Source organism: Scyliorhinus canicula, chromosome 11 (assembly GCF_902713615.1).
Source record: "Scyliorhinus canicula chromosome 11, sScyCan1.1, whole genome shotgun sequence".
NCBI classification, from domain to species: Eukaryota; Metazoa; Chordata; class Chondrichthyes; order Carcharhiniformes; family Scyliorhinidae; genus Scyliorhinus; species Scyliorhinus canicula.
Genome location: NC_052156.1, coordinates 115,740,643 through 115,764,812, shown reverse-complemented (window position 1 = coordinate 115,764,812; position 24,170 = coordinate 115,740,643). Strand labels below are relative to the sequence as shown.

The following is a 24,170-nucleotide window of genomic DNA, read 5'->3' as shown; positions in this document are numbered from 1 at the left end:
CACCACCTCCTCCGGCAGCGAGTTCCAGGTACCCACTACCCTCTGTGTCAAAAATTTACATCGTACATCTCCTCTAAACCTTGCCCCTTGCAACTTAAACCTCTGCCCCCTAATAATTGACCCTTCTAACCTGGGAAAAAGGCTCTGACTATCCACGCTGTCTATGCCCCTCATAATTTTGTAGACCTCGATCAGGTCACCCCTCAACCTCCTTCGTTCCAGTGAGAACAAACCAAGTTTATTCAACCTCTCCTCATAGCTAATGCCCTCCATATCAGGCAACATCCTGATAAATCTCTTCTGCACCCTCTCTAAAGCCTCCACATACTTCTGGTAGTGTGGTGACCAGAATTGAACACTATACTCCAAGTGTGGCCGAACCTAGGTTCTATACAGCTGCAACATGACTTGCCAATTTTTATACTCAATGCCCTGGCCAATGAAGGCAAGCATGCCGTATGCCTTTTTGACTACCTTCTCCATCTGTGTTGCCCCTTTCAGTGACCTGTAGACCTGTACACCTAGATCTCTCTGACTGTCAGTACTCTTGAGGGTTCTACCATTCACTATATATACTCTAACTGTATTAGACCTTCCAAAATGCATTACCTCACATTTGTCCGGATTAAACTCCATCTACCATTTGTCCACCCAAGTCACCAAACAATCTAAATCCTGCTGTATCCTCTGATAGTCCTCATCGCTATCCGCAGTTCCACCAACTTTTGTGTTGTCCGCAAACTTACTAATCAGGGGCTGGATTCTCCCCTACCCGGCGTGACGGAGGGTCCCGGCGTAGGGGAGTGGCGCCAACCACTCAGGGGTCGGGTCTCCCCAAAGGTGAGGAATTCTCCCCACCTTTGGGGGCCAGCCCCGCGCCGGAGCGGTTGGCACCGGAAGACTGGCGCAAAAAACCGGCGCCCCCGGCAGCGGGGCTGGCCGAAAGGCTTTCGCCGGTCGGCGCATGCGCGATGTGGGTTTCTCTTCCACTTCTGCCATGGCGGAGGCCATGGCAGCCGCGGAAGAGAAAACGTGCACCCAGGGTACTGGCCCGGAGTCTGAGCGGGGGGCCCCCGATCGTGGGCCTAGCCACCGTGGGGGCACCCCCCGGGGTCCGATCGCCCCCCGCCCCCCTCCCAGGCCCGCTCGCGCCGCTGATCCCGCCGTTACAGAGGTGGTTCAAACCTCGGCGGCGGGAGAGACCTCCCAGCGGCGGGACTTCGGCCCATCCGGGCCGGAGAATCACCGCAGGGGCCTCTCCGATCGGAGTGGCGAGATTCCCGCCACCTCCCGGGTGGCGGAGAATCTCTGCCACGGCGGGGGCCGGATTTACGGCGGCCCCAGGCGATTCTCCGACCCTGCTGGGGGTCGGAGAATTTCTCCCCAGACCAGTAAAGTTAAGTAAGTTAAGGTTTCTTCTTTCACTTAAGAACTATTGTAAATGTTGACTGCAATGCTATTTCTTTGTTGCCAATGTGATTAATTCTGTGGTTAAATTAAAGTTTGGCTTAACATAAAATATACCTATTAGTCAGTGTTAGCACTCTTGTGGTGCAGGAACATTTCCTCACCGTTTACAACTGAAAATAGTTGGGTTCTCATTCGGGATCCAAACAAAACTACGGGCTCTTTGGAAGATTTTAAAAGTGTAATTCCTTGTTTGGCTTGGAATTGTTGAAATTAAAGACAAGTGTGGGTAACTGCTGTTTTCAGGTGTTAATAGGAAGTGATTTGTAAAATATTCTTTCAGAGTCTGAGTTGCCAGTTTGTTGGATATAACCCTGGGTGGTTTACAAAAGGTGCTTAACACAAAACATTTAGAATTGGCAGACAAATTTCAGTTGAATTTACCTGAAGGAGTGAGGAAGGCAGAGGAAATTAAATCAATAGCTCAGCATTTAAATTTTAAAAAGATGTCAGAGACACAGCTTGAGTTGTGACAAGAATCATTGGAATTAGATAAGATCAAGTCACAAATTAAACAATTACAGTACAAGTTAGCGCTGCTGCCTCACAGCGCCAGGGACCCGGGTTCAATTCCGGCCATGTTCTCCCCGTGTCTGCGTGGGTTTCCTCCGGATGCTCCGGTTTCCTCTCACAGTCCATGAGAAATTGCCCCTTTGGGTGGGGTTGCAGGAATAGAATGGGGGATTGGGCCTAGGTAGAGTGGTCCTTTGGAGGGTCAATGCAAACTCGATAGGCAAAATGGCCTCTTTCTGCACTGTCGGGATTTTGTGGATTCTGTGGAACATGCTAAAGAAATAAGAAAGCTGGAATTGGAAGTGAGAGACAAGGGCCTGGATTCTCCGCCCCGCCGCGCCACATTTCTGCCCCAACCTGCCGGCGGGATTCTCCATTACTCAGGCCGGTCAATGGGGTTTCCCATTGTGGGGCAGCCCCACGCCGTCAGGAAACCCCCAGGCATCGGCAAAACGGAGAATCCCGCCGGCAGAGAATCCCGCCCAAGGAGAGAGAGGCAATGGCAAAAGCAAAGGAAAAAGAGAGGGCAGACAAATAAAGAGAGGACGATAAAGCGGGCGAGACAATAGCAAGAAAAAATAGTGAAGAGAGAGAATTTGAACTTCTGGAAATAGAGCTGAAGGAGAAGGAGTTGGAAAGGCAAAGAGCATATCAACGTAAAAGGTTGGAATTAAAGGCAGAAGTTGAGGAAAGTCCAGAGGGAGGAGTAACCTTTCCTAGTGCAAACACTAATGTGCATACGTTTAAATATGTTCAAGCACTGCCAGGGTTTGAGGAGAAAGATGTGGAAGCACTTTTATCCCATTTGAACTAAGTAGCTAAACAATTGAAGTGACCAAAAACCATGTGGATATTGTTGGTTCAGTCAAAATTAGTAGGTAGAGCAAGTGAACCATTTGCATCACTATCAGAGGAGGTATCTAGGGATTATGATGGGGTGAGAAAAAACATAATAAGTGCATATGAACCAATGCCAGAAACCTATAAACAGAAGTTTAGAAATCTAGGAAGGAACCAGGTCGGACACATATAGAATTTCAAAGAATCAAACAAAATAATTTTGATCCGGGGATAAGAGCATTAAAAATGGATCTAAATTATGAAGCAGTTCAGGAAATGATTATTCTGGAGGACTTTAAAGATTCACTTTCTGCAGTACTGAGAGCTCATGTGGAAGAGAAAAGGGTCAGAACATGGGTGAGGGGTGATGACATCGTCTCCCTAAATGAAACCTTTCCGCCTGGCTGTATTTTCAATCATTTGTCCTTCCAAGACCATCATGGTGGTGGTGTGTTTCCTCTTAGCAAATATCACACCTTGTTATTTTCCTTTTTTCCTTCGGCACCTTCTCCTTGGGGCATCTCACCTCTTTCCAACCCCTCACCTTAAAATCCTCTCTCTGCGTTCTCAATCTAACTAGCTTGCCAATTTTCTCACTAAGTTTTTTAAAATTCATTTATGGGATGTGAGCGTCACCGGTTAGCCCTGCATTTATTGCTTAACCCTAGTTGTCCTTCAGAAGGTAGTGCATGTTGCCTCCTTGAACCGCTGCAGTCTTTGAAGTGTAGGTGCGCCCACTGTGCTTTTCGGGAGAGAGTTCCAGGATGTTGGTCAGCGACAGTGAAGGAATGACAATAGGTGCTGGGTGTCTTGAAGGGGAACCTCCAGGGAGTGGGGTTCCCAGGTATCTGCTGCTCTTGCCCTTCTAGATGGTTGTGTAAAGCAATTATCAAGAAAAATTGACAATTAATTATGGAAACAAGGCCCAATTTCTGTGATCTTAATCTGCCCATTTGCACCTCAAATATATATCTGTTGGCATTCAGATTATTGATTAACATTCCACCAACAGTAACCCAAGTGGTGCAGAGGAAATTCTTGTCAACTTATTGCATATCTCAGCCACATAAACGCTGGAGTACATTTAAAGCATTACCTTTCCTTTTAACTAAATCGAGACTGACGGTGTATTGTCCCCCAACGTATCAAAGGCGTGCAATGTCTTTATGTTGATGCCATTGTCTCCACAGATGACTTCAGCCGAGTGAAACTAACTTCAATGCACAGTGAAGAGGGCTTGGACTACATCAATGCTAACTATGTCCCTGTGAGTAATTGGCGTGGCACAGAAAGCCTTTAATGACTCTCTTCATTCAGGTTCAGTGGATTTCTAGTTGGAATGGAATTGGTTCAGTAAGGGGTTACTGACGTCACAACTGGTGCCCCCCGATCCCACTGGGAAACAGTGTGACCCTGTTGGTTTAGTAAAGCTAGAAGGATCATATGGATGGTTTTGTAAAGCTAGAAGGATCATATGGAAACCCTGACGCCGTCTCATCATTCTTTGAGCAGCTACAAACAAGCGGATCTCCAATCGATTACTCCCACTCATGCAGCAGATGGTATTTAACTCAAATGCCAAACCTGTCCAACAACATGCTTTGTGTACAGTATATAAATTGTTCAGTTGTTCTTGATATCAGGTTCAGTGAACTAAAACATGGAATTAATGTGCAAACACTTTTTCAAATAATTAATTTATCTTAATAGGGGTCGCTGTCAAAATGTTCACATAAGCGACTGCATGGTCCTTACTTCTTCAATTTGACCTGTAGGCTGATGAATGTTATGATATAGATTTGCTAGATCTAGTGTTCTTGCCAAGTCACGTGGCCGATGCCTTGTTCCCTGGGGAAATGGAGGCTGGTTTCAGAATTCAATTGCAATTTTCAAAATGTCCATTTGCCTCTTGAGCACAACTGTGTTTACATCTTAAAGATTATTCGTTGTTTTTTTCCTTTCTTTTTAAATTCCTCCTCCTAACGTGTAGGTGTAGTCTCTTTGCTGGGATATAGTCCCATCGCTGTCAAGTCCAATCCAGTAGCCATTTTCCATGCATGATAAACCGTCACAAGGTGTCATCAGGCTCATCGACTGTGTGCACAACACCCCAGAGGTGATCCAATCCTTCCACAAAAAACACACGTTCATGTCCAACAGGACAGCACAGTGGTTAGCACTGCTGCCTCACAGCGCCAGGGACCCGGGTTCAATTTCAGCCTTGGGTGACTGGGTGGAGTTTGCACTTTCTCCCCGTGTCTGCGTGAGTTTCCTCCAGGTGCTCCAGTTTCCTCCCACCGTCCAAAAATGTGCAGGTTAGATGGATTGGCCATGATAAATTGTCCCTGAGTGTCCAAAAAGGTTAGATGGGGTTACTGGGATGGGGTGGGGTGTGGACCAAGATAGGTTGCACATTCGGAGGGTTGGTGCAGACTCGATGGGCTGAATGGCCTCCTTCTGCACTGTAGGTAATCTATGATTCTATGATGGTCAAGATTGGGAATGCAGACTGATTTGTTTTTCCCCTTGGACAACCCAGAGCACTATGATCATGTGTAATACCTGTACAGCCTTGGCTGCCTTCAACTAACTGGAACAAGAGGCCCGATCTTCTTGTTTGGTCAGTGTGACTCAGCTGTTTGGATGAATAAACTTGCTACTCCAACAGGATTCTCAGAATCACAGGAGGTGCATTTTAAAATCGGGGAGCAAGTATTCCAAAGAGTTTGTGGTAAGAGGTTACTTATCATCCAGCAAGGCCAAGTAGAAAAGATAGTTGAAGAATAACTAGGAGAAGTGGGCACATCTCAGATGGCCAACAAAAGGGCTGAGTTAAAGTACGGGAGAATGGAAAGTTCAGCTGAACTTGTGGAATTGTGAAGGATGGCGAGGATAAGTTTCTTTTTTAACCCAGCCTTCTTGTGCACTGCAAACATTCTGTGATTCTGGTTAACATCACAGAGTATTCCAGGATCCCCAGAACCGGTATTGTTTGCTGCATCGACCTTTAACAATGTCACCCATTGCTCCTGAAACAGAGAGGATAAATGTGATTTCCTTTCCACAGGGGTTTAACTCAGCACGTGAGTACATTGCTACGCAAGGGCCCTTGGCAGAGACAAGAAATGATTTTTGGAAGATGATAATGCAGCAGAAATCGTGCATCATCGTTATGCTAACCCAGTGTACTGAGAGAAGACGGGTAGGTTAAATACACTAACAAAAAGCAAAGCTTCAATGGCCTGGACTACTCACAGTTATGATCAATGTAATTTCTGTTTTCATTGTAAAAATTGTATGTTACCCTGTCTTTATAATAGTGCATACGTATACCCCAGGCACCAGATGCATAATATAGTTCACTTGTTGTGGAAGATTAATTTCCTAGTTCCCCTGCACAGGGAGTTACTGAGTAGAGGCTCTGTTCTCTGTATCCTATTGTGCACTAATTTTTGCTCACCCATCACTCTCGTCTTTGTTTGTTGATTCCCCCAATGCTGTAAATTTAACATTTTCATCTTTAAATCCCCCACAGAGAGATTCAAAGAAATTACATAGTTGTAAGAATATACGTGATAGACATATGACAATACACAAACCAGCAATCGTAAGGAACACACATAAGAAGCGGGAGTAAGTCACGTGGCCCCTCGAGCCTGCTCCACCATTCAACAGCAGAACTTGTGTGTCATCTGCACTTTCCTGCCTTATCCCCATATCCCTCGATTCCCTTAATGGCCAACATTCTATTAATACCAACCTTGTAAACACTCATTGACTGAGCTCCCACAGTCACTGAGGTAGAAAATTCTAAAGATTCACAATCCACTCAATGGAGAATATTCCTCTTATCGGAGTCCCCAATAGTTCTTAGTTTCAGAACCTTCAGACACGGTAAACAGCTTCCAGCATCTACCGTGCCTGCTAAGCATTTTGTATGAGAGAAATAACCTCTCATTCTTTTAAACCCCCGAGAGCGTAGGGCCATTCTGCTCAGTGTCTCCTCACAGGACAGCTCCCTCATTCTAGTGAACTTTGTTGCATGTCCTGTCAGGCAAGTATATCCTTCCTTAGCTAAGGGGACCAAAACTGTACAGGGTATTCGAGGTGTGGCCGAACAAAAACCCCATATAATCCAGACACATATCCTTCCTCCAACCTCGTTGCAATTTTGACAAATATGTTAACTGCACTAATAAAAAAGCGACATCAGTAACTGAGATTTCTTTTTTGGGCAGGTAAAATGTGACCATTATTGGCCTTTTAACGAACAGCCTGTTGGTTATGGAGACATCACTGTTGAAATGGTTTTTGAATCTGAGCAGCCTGATCAGTCAGAGTCGCGACAGTCTGAATGGATCATCAGGGAATTCAATGTCAGCTATGTAAGCCATTCAGTACCTGTTTTCCTGTAAATCCATTCTTCTGTCAGTGTGAAAGAGATTGTGATGTGTTACTTGTCCAGATAAGCAGTTATTTCTGTAGTACAAGGGTCTGGTATAACATAGCATCACAGAATCCGTACTGTGCTGAAGGAAGCCATTCGGCCCATCGAGTCTGCACCAGCCCTCTGAAAGAGCACACCACCCACTCACCCGCTCTACTCCCGTAAACACACCCAACCTCTTGGACACTAAGGGGCAATTTATAATGGCCAATCCACCTAACCTGCACATCTTTGGACTGTGGGAGGAAACCGGAGCAACCGGAGGAAACCCACGCACACAGGTGGAGAACGTGCAGACTCCGCACAGGCATCTGAGGTCGGAATCGAACCTGGATCCCTGGCTATGTGAGGCAGCAATGCTAACCACTGTGTCACCGTGCCGCCCCTATATATGGGGTTAATTTGGGATTGTGTACAGTGTGGGCACAGAATGATGTAAGAAGGCACATGACCTAAACCTGGGGTCAGTGTGGTGTTGGCCACACACGTGATAAGACCTAGGATGGCGATAGCTCCATGCCTGTACCCTTTACTGCACATATGCATATAGTATATAAGTAGCTACTAAAGACTTACAGTTAACATACAGAAGACTACAAAGCCATCTTTAACAGAGTCTGCAACCAACACCATCCCAATTTCCTCCTTCGAGGGAGATTATTGGCAACTTTATTGAGGCAGGTGTGGATCCTCAGACCAGGTTCCACTCTGGTCTGAGCCATTTTAGCTCAGCTCAGAGAGGACAGTAGCAGGGGGCATTTAAATGGCCTCCTTTGCTGTGGGTTTGAGAGACAATGGGCTGGATTCTTCGTTCCTGAGTCTAAGGGCTGGATTCTCGGATTTTCAGATAATTGCTGATGCCGGCGTGGGAACAGCGGTGTTATACGCCAGAAAAAAATGGCGCAACAGCTGCACCGATCCTCTGACCAGTGGGGCGGCTAGCAGCAATGCAGTATAAAGCTCCCGGCTTCACCTGAGGACAGGGCCGGGTCTGTGACAGTGTAGGCATACGGCGGTGGCGTGTGGCCACCGCACCGTGAATCAAAGCGCGGGGCGCACGCCTGCCAAATAATGTCCCCCAGTAACCCCCTTTGCCACCCTCGAAGCCCCCCAGGCCAGCGGCACGTCTCCGCACACCCCCCCCCCCCCCCAACTGTGGCGGCATGACGCAGTTCGCACCCGCCACGAGGGGTCCACGGAAAAAAATACAATAGGTGTTCAGCGCCGTCGGCAACTCGGCCCATTGAGGGCGGAGTATCAGGGGAGGGGCTCAGGTGATGTCCTGAGGTGGCTTGCAGCATATTCCACCCATTTTTGAGAGGGCGGAGCATCGCAAAAGCTGTTTTCCCCCTGATTTCAGCGCAAACGGGGATTCTCCGGCTGATCGCCGAATATGATTTCGACGATCGGAGAATCCCGCCCATCGTGTTGACGCTGGAGCAGGATTCGTTGACTTTCAAGACAGCAAAACTGTGTCATAAGCTGGACTGATCAGTGACTGTGGAGGGGCTAGCACCAGTGCCGCATGGAACACAATTGATTCCAATGAAAAATGGTGCGGGATTCTCCGGGTCAGTGATTGACACTCAGGAGGCTGACAAGCTGCAGCCGCGTATACACATTACACTCCCCATACGCACACTTTTCCCAGTCAACAAGATGGCACTGGTTGCACCGGAGGCATGCCCATTCAGCTGATGGGTCGCCTGGGGCCAGAGGGCACCTAGGGGAGTGCTCTGGGGGGGGGGGGGGGGGGACCCATATGACCCGTGGCCCTAAGTTCACTGTGGGCAGTGAGCGACATGCGCAGTTGCATGGCTGCCTGGCAGGCCGTGGCAAAGGTGCTCCGTGCCAGTCCACCCCACAGCTCACCTCCTGGCCATCCCCACTACTCCCCCCGGCCCTGGCAGAAACCCCCCGGCCATCGGCACAACTTTCAGCAAACTATGGCAATGTTGGACACTTTCCATACCCCCTCTCCCTCAGCAGCCATAACTATGGCTTCATGATTTTTAAAAGCACACGTGAAACTCGCTGTCGGGAATTCAGCCCATCGGAAGCAGAGAATCGCAGAGGCCAGGGATTCTCCCCTACCCGGCGTGACGGAGGGTCCCGGCGTAGGGAAGTGGCGCCAACCACTCAGGGGTCGGGCCTCCCCAAAGGTGGGGAGAATTCCCCACCTTTGGGGACCAGCCCCGCGCCGGAGCGGTTGGCACCAGAAGACTGGCGCAAAAAACCGGCGCCCCCGGCAGCGGGGCTGGCCGAAAGGCTTTCGCCGGTCGGCGCATGCGCCGGCAGTGACGTCAGCGGCAGCTGGCCGCTGACGTCACTGCCGGCGCATGCGCGATGTGGGGTTCTCTTCCGCTTCCGCCATGGCGGAGGCCGTGGCAGCCGTGGAGGAGAAATAGTGCACTCAGGGCACTGGCCCGGAGTCTGAGCGGGGGGCCCCGATCGCGGGCCAGGCCACCGTGGGGGCACCCCCCGGGGTTCGATTGCCCCCCCCCCCCCCCCCCCCAGGACCTGGGGGCCTGCTCGCACCGCTGGTCCCACCGTTCCAGAGGTGGTTCAAACCTCGGCGGCGGGAGAGGCCTCCCAGCGGCGGGACTTCGGCCCATCCAGGCCGGAGAATCACCGCAGGGGCCTCTCCGATCGGAGTGGCGCGATTCCTGCCACCGCCACTTCCCGGGTGGCGGAGAATCTCTGCCACGGCGGGGGCGGTATTTTCGGCGGCCCCAGGCGATTCTCCGACCCTGCTGGGGTCGGAGAATTTCACCCCTGGAGACTACCAGGTTGGGCCCGTTAATGATATGAAATGGTGTTTACTGTATGTGCGTTCCGGAATGCATTGATGCCGCTGTGATGGAGAATTGCGATTTGGCGTGAAACCGGAACCCACCGTGATTTCGGCGTCAGAACCAATTTTCTTCCCAATATCGTTTCGTGATTCCGGCGCTAGCCGACGGAGAATCCTGCCCAATTGGTACCAAACCCCAGCAAGTGCAGATTCCTCAATGAAGACGAGGGAGATGACTGATAGATGGTTGTTGATATCATTTCTAAAACCTTTTGAATGCTGTCTTCCTATACTATTGAGGCACAAAGCTTTGTGTTAAAAGAAGATTTATATTACTGGATCAGCACTCCTTCATGCTTGCCACTCTGAATAGCACAGAACTAGAATGAACCTTGTGTAACTCTTAGATTTTTTTCAGAGGTTTTTCCACTTATTATTGCTTTATACAGCAAGACAAGTGATAATCATACATCAAAGTCATGGGTCTGAAATTACTCTTGAGGTTTCATTTCACTCCCTTGTCTACATTCTGTTTTAATAGAATGTATCTGCTAAGAGTAGTCCCAAACCACTTCCCCCTTCTCACTGATACTGCAGTGACAGACGGTGGTGGGAGCTGTATTCGGCTATAAAGGAGTCAGTTCTTTTGGAGGAATTGGTTGATTATGTCCAACCTAAAGATTAGGTGAAAAGATGACCTGGAAATAGATGCTTCGACCATTGGTATCTGTTACAAGGTTGGAGATGACTTTTTACTCACACAGATTATAATGTTGTGGTGGTATGAATAGGAGCACTGCCATTGGTGCAGAGCACTGGTTTCCCATTGGCTCTGGCTGGTCATGTGCCTCTCGGCTGATTGGCTGGGACTAGTCTGTGACTGCTCACCAATTGGTCGAGAGGCTAGTACACCCCGCCTCCGAGGCGGGGTATAAGTACCCAGAGTTCCCGGCGGTCGGCCTTTCACTGTAGTCGACCACCGGGCTAACATCTAGCTGATTAAAGCCTAAGTTAGGACCTTCATCGTGTCTTGCGTCCAATTGATGGTACATCAAAAGTGCTCACCAGGGTTTCTTTCTCTGTCATCTGAAAGTCTCACATGAGAACGTAACCAGGCTCACCTTTGCTAAAATCCAGTTTGCAAAAAGTTACTGTCCTTGTCCCATTGATTCCGTTACTTCAAAGAATTCCAGTGCTTTCCTCAGACATTCTGAGTGTGGGAATCTCCATCCAGCAACTCGGAATTGAGAAGCACGATTGGGCAGAGAGCATGCCAGGCGAAAATCGAGGCCGGCGCGGGACACCGCGTGGAATGTCACGCTCATGAGCCTTGATTGTGGCGTGAATGCATTCTACACTGCACGTACAGTAAACGCCGTTGGCATATCAGTGACGGGCCCACCCCGGTATTCTCCAGGCCCCCCACGATGCTCTGCCTCCGCCAGGAGGAATTAGCAACGACAAAGTTCACTTGTATTTAAAATCAGGAATCAGGCGCCGTGGCTGATGAGGGAGAGAGTGGGCGGAGGACATGTTCCCAAAGGCGCAACCATGGGCTGCCAGTCCTGTCACTGGCAGGGCTGGTAGTCAGGGAGGGGGGGTGTCTGCCAGATCTGGGGTGGGGGGGAGAGGAGCAGGGGGGAGAATAGCGTGGGTGTGACCAGGGGATGGGCCATGGGTTGGGGTGTCCGGAGTGGCCAGGCACGAGCAACCATTTCCACGGCCTGTAAGGCAGCCATCTTGCTGCACACCCCATTGACTGCCCACCATGGCCCGTGGTTGCGCAGAGCGACACCGACCATATGGGTGCCCCAACCCCACCCATCAGCAACCAGGCACCACCCTGCCGGAGTATCCCGCGGTCCATCCAAGAGGGCGCTCACAGTAGATCCTACAGGAAGGTGCCGGACAGGGGCAGCAGAGCATACCACTGGCATGGGTAGTGTCAGCCACTGATACTCCTGTTGGCAGGGATGGGTGCCGGACCACAGGCCCCCGTGGTGCTCGAGGGCAGAGTGCCGGGGGAAAGGCCAGGTGTGGGGGTGGGAGAGGGGGGAGGGGGCATGCGGGGGCAGGGCCTGCAATGCAGGCCAGGGCCACCGTGTAGCTGGTTTGACCTGGTTTGACATGGGGTTACGCACCATGCTAGCATGTCTGCTTTTCATCCCCTGCAGACAGGAGATTTCGGAATCCAACCACAAATGGTTGGCTTCTGCCTTGCAGTTTTAGCCCTGGGGGATATACTGAGGTTGTAGGAGCAGGATCTGCTTGGGAGGGCCCTGCAGCAGTGGAGCTTGCCCCAGAAGAACAGGAGCCACTGTTGAAGATGGAGAGCCAGCTGCCCAACAGGCTGAGGAGGAGATGGAAAGGGAGTGCCGCATTAGGCCTTGTGTATACTGCCAGCGCCTGTCTTTTGAGGGCCTGCCAGACTGGGCATGTTATCGAAGACTCCGCTGAGCACGGGGCCGTATCTATCGGATCACAGTCCGACATTTGGTGCCATCCTCTGGAGCGACAAGGCCTGGACAGGTCCGGCAGTCTCTCGGGTGTCCCAGGTGGCGTGATGCCACCCTGTTCTGCTTGCTGCCCACTGGATGCCGCAGGGACAGGAGGGGGGGGTGGGGTTTGAGGCACTGTGGTGTTCCAGCACCTCAGCTGTCAGGAGTCACCAGCACAGGCCCCATCACATCCTCCTCTCCTGAAGTGCCCGATGGCTCCCCGGCTACTACTTGGGATGGGGGTACGGCTGGGAGTGAGCTCCCGGGGCTCCCTCACCATCTGGCGCTGCCAGTCCTGGAGTCCCGCTCTCTTCTCGACCAGGGTTTCAATGCTCATGGCCGTGGGGCACATTGACAGTGCCATGTCCTTCTGGGACTGGATCAAGTCAGCCAACGCTCAGGCAATGCCGTCAACCATGACCCGTTGTAACTGGGCCAAGTTCTGGAGCGGCGCTGCAGTGTCCAGGTGGCCCTGGTACATAGCTGTCTGTGACAGGGCCGCCCTGTCCTGTGCCTCGGCCACGCCCGCAGAAAGTGCCCCTGGCCTTGGACATCTTGAACCATGGCCAATACGTTTGCCCTCAAAGCCTCCACTGCAGATGCCACCTGTTCAGTATTGGCCTAGTGGCATGCATTGTCAGCACCACCTGCTGCCTCTGCAGATGGTTGGACTCCTCCAACTGCACTTACAGGCGCTGGATGGTTGCTGACACCCATCCATGTAGTCCCTGTCTCTGTGTCTGCATCTCCAGCATCAGTGGGACCGCCCTTTCCAGAAGCCTGAAACCCGCCTGGACGGCAACAAGTCCCTGGTCGGGCCGCCCTCCGATCGTCCGCCCCCTCGGAGGTTCCTACCTCCATATGATGTACCACTGCAATTGTGTGATGCACACCAGAAAGTACCCAACTGAGGTGAGTGTCTGTGGGATGCTGGACAGTGGGGGACAGCAGAAGAACCCTCCCCATTGCCAAGTGCTCCTGCAAGACACAGGACATGATTCATGGTTGGATCACGGGTGAGGTGGCGTGGTGGGGGGGGGGGGGGGGGGGGGGGGGGGGGGGGAGTGGGGATTGGGGAGTGGCTGTGTGGAGGTGGTGGGGTTCTGGGGTGGGAATAATGTGGGGGTGGTATGGGTGTAGGGGTGGTACCACGCGTGCCATAGGGACACTGCAATTCAGCCAGGGCTCACTTGGTTCCCTGATGCCGATTCAGTGACAGCCCGCTCTCTGGGACCCTCAGGCCCCCTCCCCCACCAGTCCCCCCAGCCATCGCCGAAGCCCACCCCCCCCCCCCCCCCCCCCCCCCCCCCCCCTCCGGGCTCCCACCCCCTGAGTGTGGCGGCGCTGGACACAGTCCGCAGCTGCCACGCTGTGTTCACGAAAAGTGAGAGCAGTCGGGAACTCAGCCCATCGGGGGCAGAGCATCGGGGGAGACCCTTCAGGTAAGGGCCAGAAGCCATCCCAGTGGCTTGCGGCGTAATCCTCAATGACGCCATTTTGGAGGGGGCGGAGCATCCATAAAACAGGCGCCACTCCCGATTCGGTCGGAGAATCACGGTCCTTGGGCTGGATTCTCCGTTTTGGAGACTATCTCCCCACGCTGGCGTGAAAACGGTGATCTTTTACGCCAGGAAAATTGGCTTAAACCGGCCACCAATTCGCCGTTTTACTGGGGGCTAGTAGGGAGGCAGCATAGAGCATCCGGCTCTAGCTGCGATACGGCCCTGAGCACTTCCAGTTCCGAGGCCACGCATGTGCACTGCAGCGGCCATGCCATGCTCCATTGTGGACTCAGCCTGCGGACCCGGACGGCAACTGTAGTGTCCCCATCGGTCGCTCACGCGTCCGGGACGCCCGTCTACAGTGCCCCCAGCTCAGAATGAAAGCAACCCCCCCCCCCCCCCCCCGCCCGCGGATCGGCCATCCCCCGACTGTGGCGGCCCCGGACTGAGTCCGCAGCCGCCACGCAAGGTTCCCGGTCGGGTGAGACCATGAGAGTCCCAACGCCGTCGGGAACTCGGCCGGTTGGGACGGAGCATCGCGGAGCGGGACTCAGGCAATGGCCTGAGGCGGTGGATAGTCGGCACGGTGTACTCCTAGCTTTTCAGGGGGCAGAGAATACAAAAACTGGCGCCACTCCCAATATTGGCACCATAACGGATTCACCGAACACGATTTTGCCGTTGTGGAGCGGAGAATCCAGCCCCTTGTCTTTCAAATGGAGAATCCAGCCCCTTGTCTTTCAAATGGAGAATCCGGCCCCTTGTCTGTACACTGACTGGTTGCTTATTCTACCCATTTCTTGGCAGCATGCGTTGAATCGCTTATGAAATGAAAAAATGAAAATCGCTTATTGTCACGAGTAGGCTTCAAATGAAGTTACTGTGAAAAGCCCCTAGTCGCCACATTCTGGTGCCTGTTCAGGGAGGCTGTTACGGGAACCGAACCGTGCTGCTGGCCTGCTTGGTCTGCTTTCAAAGCCAGCGATTTAGCCCTGTGCTAAATGTGCTTATTGCACATTTTACATGATAATATTGTTAAATGAACTGAAAATCCCCCTAATTTCACTCTCTCTCCTTTGCTGGGTCCCAGCTGTGATTTCATTCTCAATAAGGAGTAGTGTCCAGAGGAGTACATCAGCAAAGGTCACAGACAAATTTTCATCTGTTCACATCATAGAATCCCTACAGTGCAGAAGGTGGCCATCCGGCCCATCTAGTCTGCACTGACCCTCTGAAAGAGCACCCACTCAGGCCCACATCCCACCCTATCTCTGTAACTCCAGCTAACCTGCACAATTTTGGGCACTGAGGGGCAATTTAGCATGGCCAATTCACCTAACCTGCATATCCTTGGACTGTGGGAGGAAACCAGAGCACCCGGAGGAACCCCATGCAGACACGGGGAGAGACAGAGGGAGAACATCTGAAATGTGATATTAAAATTGAAACGGGAAGCGATTACAGCGTGGTGGGAGTTTATTTTGAGTGCAACGTGGCCTTGCTTAGATTTAATTCATGCAGTTCACTGTAATACATTCTCCACAAATATGTCTTTTGCACAGGCTGATGAAGTTCAGAGGGTGATTCACTATAATTATGTGGCATGGCCCGATCATGGTGTCCCTACTGGTACCACAGCAGAGAACATCCTACAGTTTGTACAGTTGGTCCGGCAGGAGACGATGGAGAGACCCGGGCCGATAATGGTGCACTGCAGGCGAGTCTGTTTGAATGATTTGATTATTTTAATAAAATTGACTTGTGCTCAAGTAAGTCTTCATTGCAGGTTGAAGAGAAGAAATACATGAGAATCTATGTTTTCCTGCATGTGCTGGGAATGAGAGGGGCCAGTTAATCAAATACGGCGGTTAACAGGAGATGTGAGGTACATTTGCATCCAATGGGAGAACTCCAGGATGATGCGTTGAGGTCTCAGGAGGTGCGGGAGTGGGCAAATGGAGTGAGTGAAGCTAAGGGTAGGGTGTGCAACAGATCAGGAGGAGGCCAAGATGGAGCGAAGACAGGCCATCGTCAACTATTAACAGTGACTGTGACACGCCCAATCAGAAAGGAAAACAGACCTATCCCCAGAATTCCGTTTGATAGAGAATTCCGGTTGGTAAAATGCTAGATAACAGAAATACTACTCTATATTTCAAAATTCAGAACTCCTGAACTACTTCTGGTCTTTTTTTCAAAAATGTTTTTATTGTTTTTTCAGATTTTATATCCAACAATTTATAAATTACAAAACCTCGCCAAAAACCACCACACATATTCACAAGCGGGTATCTTCACTACAACTGTGGCCGTGACCCCCCCTTTAGTCAGCATACATATTTTACATTCCCCAAATGGTCAAAACGCGTATTTACCAGCATTTATTTAGTTTGGTTTGGGCCTCAGCTTGCCCTCGGATCTGTCCCTTGCGGCTTTGTCCATCCTGCTTGTCCCTCGCGTTCTTTTTTGCGTGCCTTCACCCTTCCTCCCTCCCCTCCCCCTCCCTTTACTTCTCTATCCTGTGGCCCACCCGTGTCATCCTCCCTCCCCCACCTTACTCTCCTGATTGCTGGCTGTGAACGGGTCTTGGAATAAATTGGTGAACGGCTTCCACGTCCTGTAGAAGTCCTCTTCCGATTACTTCTCGTCCAACCTGCTGCGCCCAGCAGTTATTCCAAATCACTCTCAATTTCTTTTATTGTTTTCTTTCTTTAAAACCCAACGAGGAGAAGCTGTTTTTTTTTACTAGCCTACAATTGCATTGTTTGCTTATTCAAGTGAACTCAGACATGCAGGATAATTTTTTTTCCCCAAATACAGCTTGGCTGAGTTGTCGGACATGAATCGAGAGATGTATTAAGCTACTCGAATGGGCAAAATGAATTCCCTGGCACGACCTGAAGAAGCGCAGGGAGTTCTCCAGGCATCCAGACTGAGATTCATCCCTCAGTCAATATCACAAAAGCAGATTAATTGGCCATTCATTAATTTGCACTCTCTCGGACCTTTGTTGCATGTAATTCAGCCACCTGTTTGTAAATGAACGTATGAATTAGGAGAAGTAGGCCACTCGGGCCTTCGAGCCTACTTCACCATTCATTATGATTACGGTGATTTGATTGTAACCTCAAGTCCACGTTGCCACCTACCCCCGATAACCTTTCACCCCTCTGCTCATCGGAAATCTATCTAGCTCTGCCTTTTTAGAAAGAAAGTTTCAAAGACTCGCGACCCGCAGAGGAAATAATTTCTCTTCATCTCTGTACTGGATCATGTAAAAGTTACAAAAATGCAAGTTTCCTTCCTTTACTCCATGAATGTCAGAATTTTGAATCACAAGAGGCGATAATTCAGCTGATTGTGTCAGGATTTTTGAAAGAATTATGCATTTAATCCTAGTACCCTGCCTGTTCACCATTTCCTTTTAAATTGTCCTTTTACATATGAGTTTACATTTCCCTTTCAGAAGTTATTCTGGATTTTGCTTCTAGTAGGAATTCCATTTTCTAACAACCCGGTGTTAAAAAAAGTTTTCCTGGGCAGCACGGTGGCACAGTGGTTAGCATTGCTGCCTCACGGCACCAAGGTCCCAGGTTCGATCCCGGCTCTGGGTCGCTGTCCGTGTGGAATTTGCACTTTCTCCCCGTGTTTGCGTGGGTTTTTCCCCCACAACCCAAAGATGTGCAGGATAGGTGGATTGACCATGCTAAATTGCCCCTTAATTGGAAAAAATTAATTGGGTACTCTAAATTCATTAAAAAGAAGCTTTCCTAATCTATCCCTTCAGTATGTAAAAAAAAGACGTGTGGCAGTTTTAGGAAAGATGGGTGTGAATATTACTCACCAATATTTGCTCAAGTGGAGCGAAATAACCTATATTAGCTAAAAAAAAAGCTATTCCCAGCATTGCTGAATGAGAAACCATTGTCAATTGTCAAGGACATCTTCCATCTTTACCCGGTCTTGCCTACATGTGACTCCAGATCCACAGCAATGTGGTTGACTCTTAACTGTCTTCTGGACTTGCCGAGCAAATCACGCAATAAAGGCCAATTAAGGCCTTGCCAGTGACTCACGCGCCTATGAAAGAATTCTGCCCTGCATGTACTTAAATTATGCAAAGGTAAAAGGTTAAATAAGTGCATTCTTTAAATGGTTTATAACTTTAGTGTGAAAAAACTCACTTTCTGAAGTCCTTGGTTCAATATTGTACAATATTGAAAGTTAATTTTTATTTTCTCCTCCCCCCCGCAACACATGCAATCTCTGGTCGTATTCCCTGACTATTGCTAAACTGATGCTGGGTTAGGAGAGCCGCTAAGGTGACTTGCTCCGGGTATCATCTCTCCTACCCCTCCGCTATGCTGTCTCGGATGGTGCAGGATTGAGAAAATATTTGAGTGCTTGGAATTATGGAATCCATTTTGAATATTCCCCTTACACCCACTTAAATGGAGACCGAGAACAGAGTTCCGGAGCAGATCACAATCACATTTCTGTATGCATCATAAAATGAAGGTCCCCAGATTTGAAAGGAAAAAGTTGACTCAAAATCTACTCAATTATGAAATGCTCATCGCCTACAGAAAAACGTGAAAATTAAATTTAGTGTATTCAAGCATTTCAAAATTTATAAAATTATTATCCTGCTCCCATGGGAGTCAAGTTGTATGCCAATCAAGTTGGGAAAGATTTGTTTAAATTATGTTTTTTGGGAAAATGTTTTACTTTAATTCAGTGCTTAAAGGGTCAGACAATTATTTTAACAGGTTTAATGTTACAACAGCGATGATCTTTGCTTAGACATCAATAAGTAGAGAGCACAGTCTCCTTAGATTAAGTTTACTGCAGAGTGTACCATCTACAGGATATACTGCAGCAACTCGCCAAGGTAAATTGGGGTTTAGAGGAATTTTGATGGTAGCTTTTCTTCCCCATATTTACCATGTGGAATCATACAAATCCAAAGGAGGCCATTGTGCCTGTGCCAGTCCTTTGAAAGAGTAATTAGTCCCACTCCCCTGCTGTGTCCATACCCAATACATTTCTCCTTTTCCAAGCGGGCGGCACGGTAGCACTGTGGTTAGCACTGTTGCTTCACAGCACCAGGGTCCCAGGTTCAATTCCCATTTGGGTCAATGTGTGTACCCAAAAAAGGTGCCGGAATGTGGCGACAAGGGGCTTTTCATTTTAACTTCATTGCACTGTTAATGTAAACCTACTGGTGACGATAATAAAGATTATTATTATATTTAATTCCTAGGTTACTATTGAACATTTTCCCACTACCTTTCCAGGCAGTGCATTCCAACGCATGCCTCCCCAAAGCCTTGAAATCTTTCCTAAGCGTATAAAGCAAATTAGGAAATGTTTTGCCCTGGACGAGTATAAATTCAAGGATACCTAGGAATTTCATTACATATCCATTTGCATTAATGAGAATAGATTTCTTTAATAGTCTTAGTGCAGCAACTAATCGATCAGTCAAGGCTCAATCAATATCTGCATCAAGGTTAAGGCCCTTTGTTTAGAATAATATGATTTAACTAATGTATTTCTGACATGTCTAGCGCTGGTGTGGGAAGGACAGGAACCTTTATAGCTCTTGATCGCCTCATGCAGCACATCGTTGAGCATGAGTATGTAGACATCCTGGGCCTGGTGGCCGAAATGCGTAATTACCGGACATCAATGGTTCAGACAGAGGTAGGTCCTGGATGGAGTTTTACAGGAGAAAACAGACTGCAGCCATTCTGCTCTAGTAGTGTAACTATTAGTCTAGCCAGGCAAACTAGTTCATGAGTTTCATTGAAATTAGTGTAATTCTAAGTTTACTTTCTTTGAATTTGTAGATAAAGTAGAAAGCTTCATGAGCAAGACTGAACATTTCTGTACTGCCTGTTTTGTTTCACTGCTTTCTGGTGTATTTTTAAACGCTCTGATATTGATTAGTGTGTAATTGACTTCAAAACATCCTCAATGACATGCACGTTTAACATCAAATTTGTGAAACTAATCTATTAAGAATCATAAACACAGATTGTGAGACACTTTGATGGAGAACGCTACAGAGCAGACAGTGACGATACAATATATTGTAGCAAGGACAACTGTAATAAGCACAGAGGAGGTAGTGCCTCCTGAAGGTGATAGGTGAGGATCAGACGGGGTTTGTGAGAGGGAGGCAGCTTTTTTAGAACATTAAGAGGGTTTTGAACGTCGTTGTGGCACCAGGGGAGGGGAAGGAAACAGAGGTGGTTGTGGCATTGGACGCCGAGAAGGTGTTTGACCGGGTAGAATAGGGGTACTTGATTGCAATTCTGGAGCGGTTTGGGATTGGACCAAGATTTGTGAACTGGGTAAAGCTACTATATAAGGAGCCGAGGGCGAGTGTCTGCTCAAATAACATCAGCTCGAGATACTTCTCTCTCCACTGTGGGACGAGGCACGGATGTCCTATGTCCCCTCTGCTGATTCCACTTGCGGTTGAGCCGTTGGCCATCGCATTAAGAAGTTTGGGAGCATGGAAAGGAATAGTGCGGGGGGGAGGAGGGGGGGGGGGGGATAGAGCATAGGGTGTCCTTATATGCCGACGACTTGTTGTTATAGGTGTCAGAACCGAGTGTGTCGATAGGGGGAATATTGGAGCTACTGCGAGAATTTGGGTTTTTCTCGGGGTACAAGCTGAACCTAGACAAGAGTGAGTATTTTGTGGTGTCTCAGCCGGGGGTGGGGGGGCTGCCATTCCGTAGGGCAGGGACTCACTTTAGGTATCTGGGGATGCAGGTTGCCCGGGAGTGGGGGAGGCTTCGCAGGTACAACATCTCTAGTTTGGTGGGGAGAGTGAAAGCTGATCTGGCAAGGTGGGATGGTCTCCCTCTGTCACTGGCGGGCTAAAATGAATGTGTTGCCGCGATTTCTGTTTATTTTTCAATGCCTACCGATTTTCCTGCCAAAGGCTTTTTTCAGAGAGATTGAGGGAAGGATTACCTCTTTCATATGGGGAGGGAACGTGGCCAGAGTGAGAAAGGTGCTGTTACAGAGGGGAAGGCAGGCAGGGGGTTTGGGTCTTCCGAACCTGATGTACTACTACTGGGCAGTGAATATGGAGAAGGTGCGGAGCTGGGTCAGAGGGGTTGATTCCCAGTAGGTCAGAATGGAGGAGAGTTTGTGAAGTGGGTCAGGACTGAAAGCACTAGCAACCGCCCCACTCCCGATAGCCCCGGGGAAATACTCAGGGAGTCCGGTAATAATTGAGAATTTGGAGGCAATTTCACCAACACTTCGGGTTGGGGCAGGGTCAAGGGAAATGCCGATTCGGGGGTACCACAGATTTGAGCCAGGGAGGTGGGATGGAAATTTTCGGAAATGGGAGGAGAAGGGGATTAAGACGCTAAAAGATTTGTTTCTTCGGGGTCGGTTTGCAGGATTAAAGGAGCTGGAACCTAAGTATGGGCTGGAGCAGGGGGAAACGTTTAGATACATGCAGGTTCGAGATTTTGCCAGGAGATACAGAGTTTCCCGGAGGAACCGGCCTCCACATTGCTGGAGGAGGTGCTGACGACAGGGGGACTGGAGAAGGAGGTATTGTCAGCGGTTTACAGAGTTATTTTGGAAGAGGATAAGGCATCACGGGCAGGGATCAAAGCAAAGTGGGAGGAAGAGTTGGGAGAGGTTATAGAGGAGGGGTTCTGGTGTGAGGTGCTCTGGAGAGTAAATGCCTCCACCTCGTGTCCGAGGTTGGGTCTGATACAGCTGAAGGTGGTGTACAGGGCAAACCTCATGAGGGCAAGGATGAGCCGATTCTTTGAAGGAGTAGAAGATGTGTGTGAGCTTTGCGGGGGGAGAGGGAGGCGATAATCATTTTCATATGTTTTGGTCCTGACTAAAGCTAGAGGATTGCTGGAAGGAGGATTTTAGGGTAATTTTCAAGGTGGTGCATGTGAAACTGGACCTGGGTCCCCGGGAGGCCATATTCGGGGTGATGGACCAGCCAGGGTTGGAAACGGATGCGGAGGCAGATGTTGTAGCCTTCGCCTCATTGATTGCCCGAAGGTGGATCCTGATGGGATGGAGCGCAACCTCTCCACCCTGTGCCCTGGCGTGGCGGGGGGACCTGTTGGAATTCTTGACTCTTGAGAAGGTTAAGTTTGAACTGAGGGGAAGGACGGAGGGGTTCTACAATTCATGGGCATTATTCATTATGTACATTCAAGAACTGGATAACATCGAACATTAGTTGGGGAATGGGTGGGAGGGGAAGGGGACTGTGTGTATTAAGGGCGACTATGAGTGATCCCTGATTCCTTTTTGTCATTTGTTTAATATATAAAATATAAAATATTTAACTTGAGGTTTTCCTTCTAACTGAATTGATCTGATTCATTTCTTAACTAATTATGAACCCCAAAAGGGAGTAGTTCACGATACATAGTTGCGATGATCTTACTCTGGATTGTCTTTCACTCAGGAGCAATACATCTTCATTCATCGGTGTGTGCAGCTGATGTGGAAAAAGAGAAGGCAGCAGTACAGCAACAGTGATGTGATATATGAGAATTCTCGACCATCCCAGCTATGAGGTCTGCAGGGTACGAATTGTTTGTTATATAACGGTATACTGCTTGGTATATTAACATCAGACTATAGATGTCCAACCCAGCCCAGCTCCAGCTCCAGTAACCCAATGCCTTTAACTTTAACTCCTACTCTCAAGATTGTCCTGTTTGAATGTTGTGATGTTGTTGGGATGTTTGCAAAGGCCTATCTTTAGTGCGGTGCTGGAGGACAAATCCTCAATCTTAACATCAGCATTTATTTAAATAAGTAGCCTGAGATCCTTCGCAAGTTGATGGAATTGTTGATTAAATTTTTCTACATGGTTCCCAGGTATACACGCTGAGCACCATGAAAGGCTCAGCTTAACTTGCCTGCAGCATATGATAAACGTAATCCCTGTAAATTCCTTCAATAATGCACTTGAAAATCAGGTAGCTAGCTCACTGCTATTCAACAAGGAAATGGATGCAATTCTCCATGATGTTACTGCTGAAATAAAATGTAATTGCTTACGATTAAAGCTTGCACTAGTTACAACTGCATCATTTCCACCCTCCAGCACCGTGTAATGTTTACTTGTCTTTCAGATTCCAAACTTCACAGCACACTTCTTTAGCCCAAGCTTCAGGTATCCTGTGCTTGGCTCTGACCACAGGATCAGTACGAGCAACGGAGAGACAAAAAGAAAATACAAAGAAACAAATGCTCTGGAGCGATGCCTTAAAGTACCTGTAGTGTCTTTGAACTGTTTCCACCAGTGAAAAGTTCAGTGTGGGACCAAATTCTTTTGAAACGTTTTAAAGTGGGTACAAGCAACAACTGCATAGGGAAGAAAGAATGAAGTGTGTTGCATTCCATTGCTCTTGTTCAGTTAATGCACCATTTTACAAAGATAACTTTTCACTAAAAGTCTGCTTTCCTGGAATCTTCTCGCCTTTTTTTTAATACAAACCAAAAAAAAACATACTTTAATGTAAATGGTTAAAAACTGTGAAATGACTGAGGAAGTTCTGGAGATAACATAAAAAAAATTATTGTATTTATGCAATAATAAATTACATTACGGTAGCATTGTGGATAGCACAAATGCTTCACAGCTCCAGGGTCCCAGGTTCGATTCCGGCTTGGGTCACTGTCTGTGCGGAGTCTGCACATCCTCCCCGTGTGTGCGTAGGTTTCCTCCGGGTGCTCCGGTTTCCTCCCACAGTCCAAAGATGTGCAGGTTAGGTGGATTGGCCATGATAAATTGCCCTTAGTGTCCAAAATTGCCCTTAGTGTTGGGTGGGGTTACTGGGTTATTGGGATAGGGGGAGGTGTTGACCTTGGGTAGGGTGCTCTTTCCAAGAGCCGGTGCAGACTCGATGGGCCGAATGGCCTCCTTCTGCACTGTAAATTCTATGATATTTGCATCGGATGTAGTTGAATAAGAGGATTTATCTGGCACTGCAGATCTGAGAAATATTCCTCAATAATGCACATACTGTTAATTATTATTGATGTTGTGTAATGCATTGATGTGTCTTGACAGTTGTTGTTGTGCTGCAGATGAG

The 24,170-nt window shown here is 48.8% G+C and overlaps 1 protein-coding gene across 5 annotated transcripts in view; it reads left to right on the top strand.

Moving 5' to 3' along the window:
* Nucleotides 1-23,584, top strand: part of ptpro (protein tyrosine phosphatase receptor type O) — a 226,154-nt gene extending 202,570 nt beyond the window's left edge. For 4 of the 5 annotated variants that reach the window (XM_038811154.1, XM_038811153.1, XM_038811151.1 and 1 more), the window contains 7 exons: nucleotides 4,011-4,087; nucleotides 5,888-6,022; nucleotides 7,059-7,205; nucleotides 15,624-15,778; nucleotides 19,632-19,767; nucleotides 22,532-22,652; nucleotides 23,208-23,584. In XM_038811154.1, coding sequence (XP_038667082.1) covers nucleotides 4,011-4,087; nucleotides 5,888-6,022; nucleotides 7,059-7,205; nucleotides 15,624-15,778; nucleotides 19,632-19,767; nucleotides 22,532-22,642 — 761 coding nt within the window. In that variant the 3' untranslated portion in view covers nucleotides 22,643-22,652; nucleotides 23,208-23,584. The remainder of the gene's footprint in view (nucleotides 1-4,010; nucleotides 4,088-5,887; nucleotides 6,023-7,058; nucleotides 7,206-15,623; nucleotides 15,779-19,631; nucleotides 19,768-22,531; nucleotides 22,653-23,207) is intronic. The other variant, XM_038811152.1, reaches the window with a different exon arrangement.
* The last annotated feature ends 586 nt before the right edge of the window (nucleotides 23,585-24,170 follow it).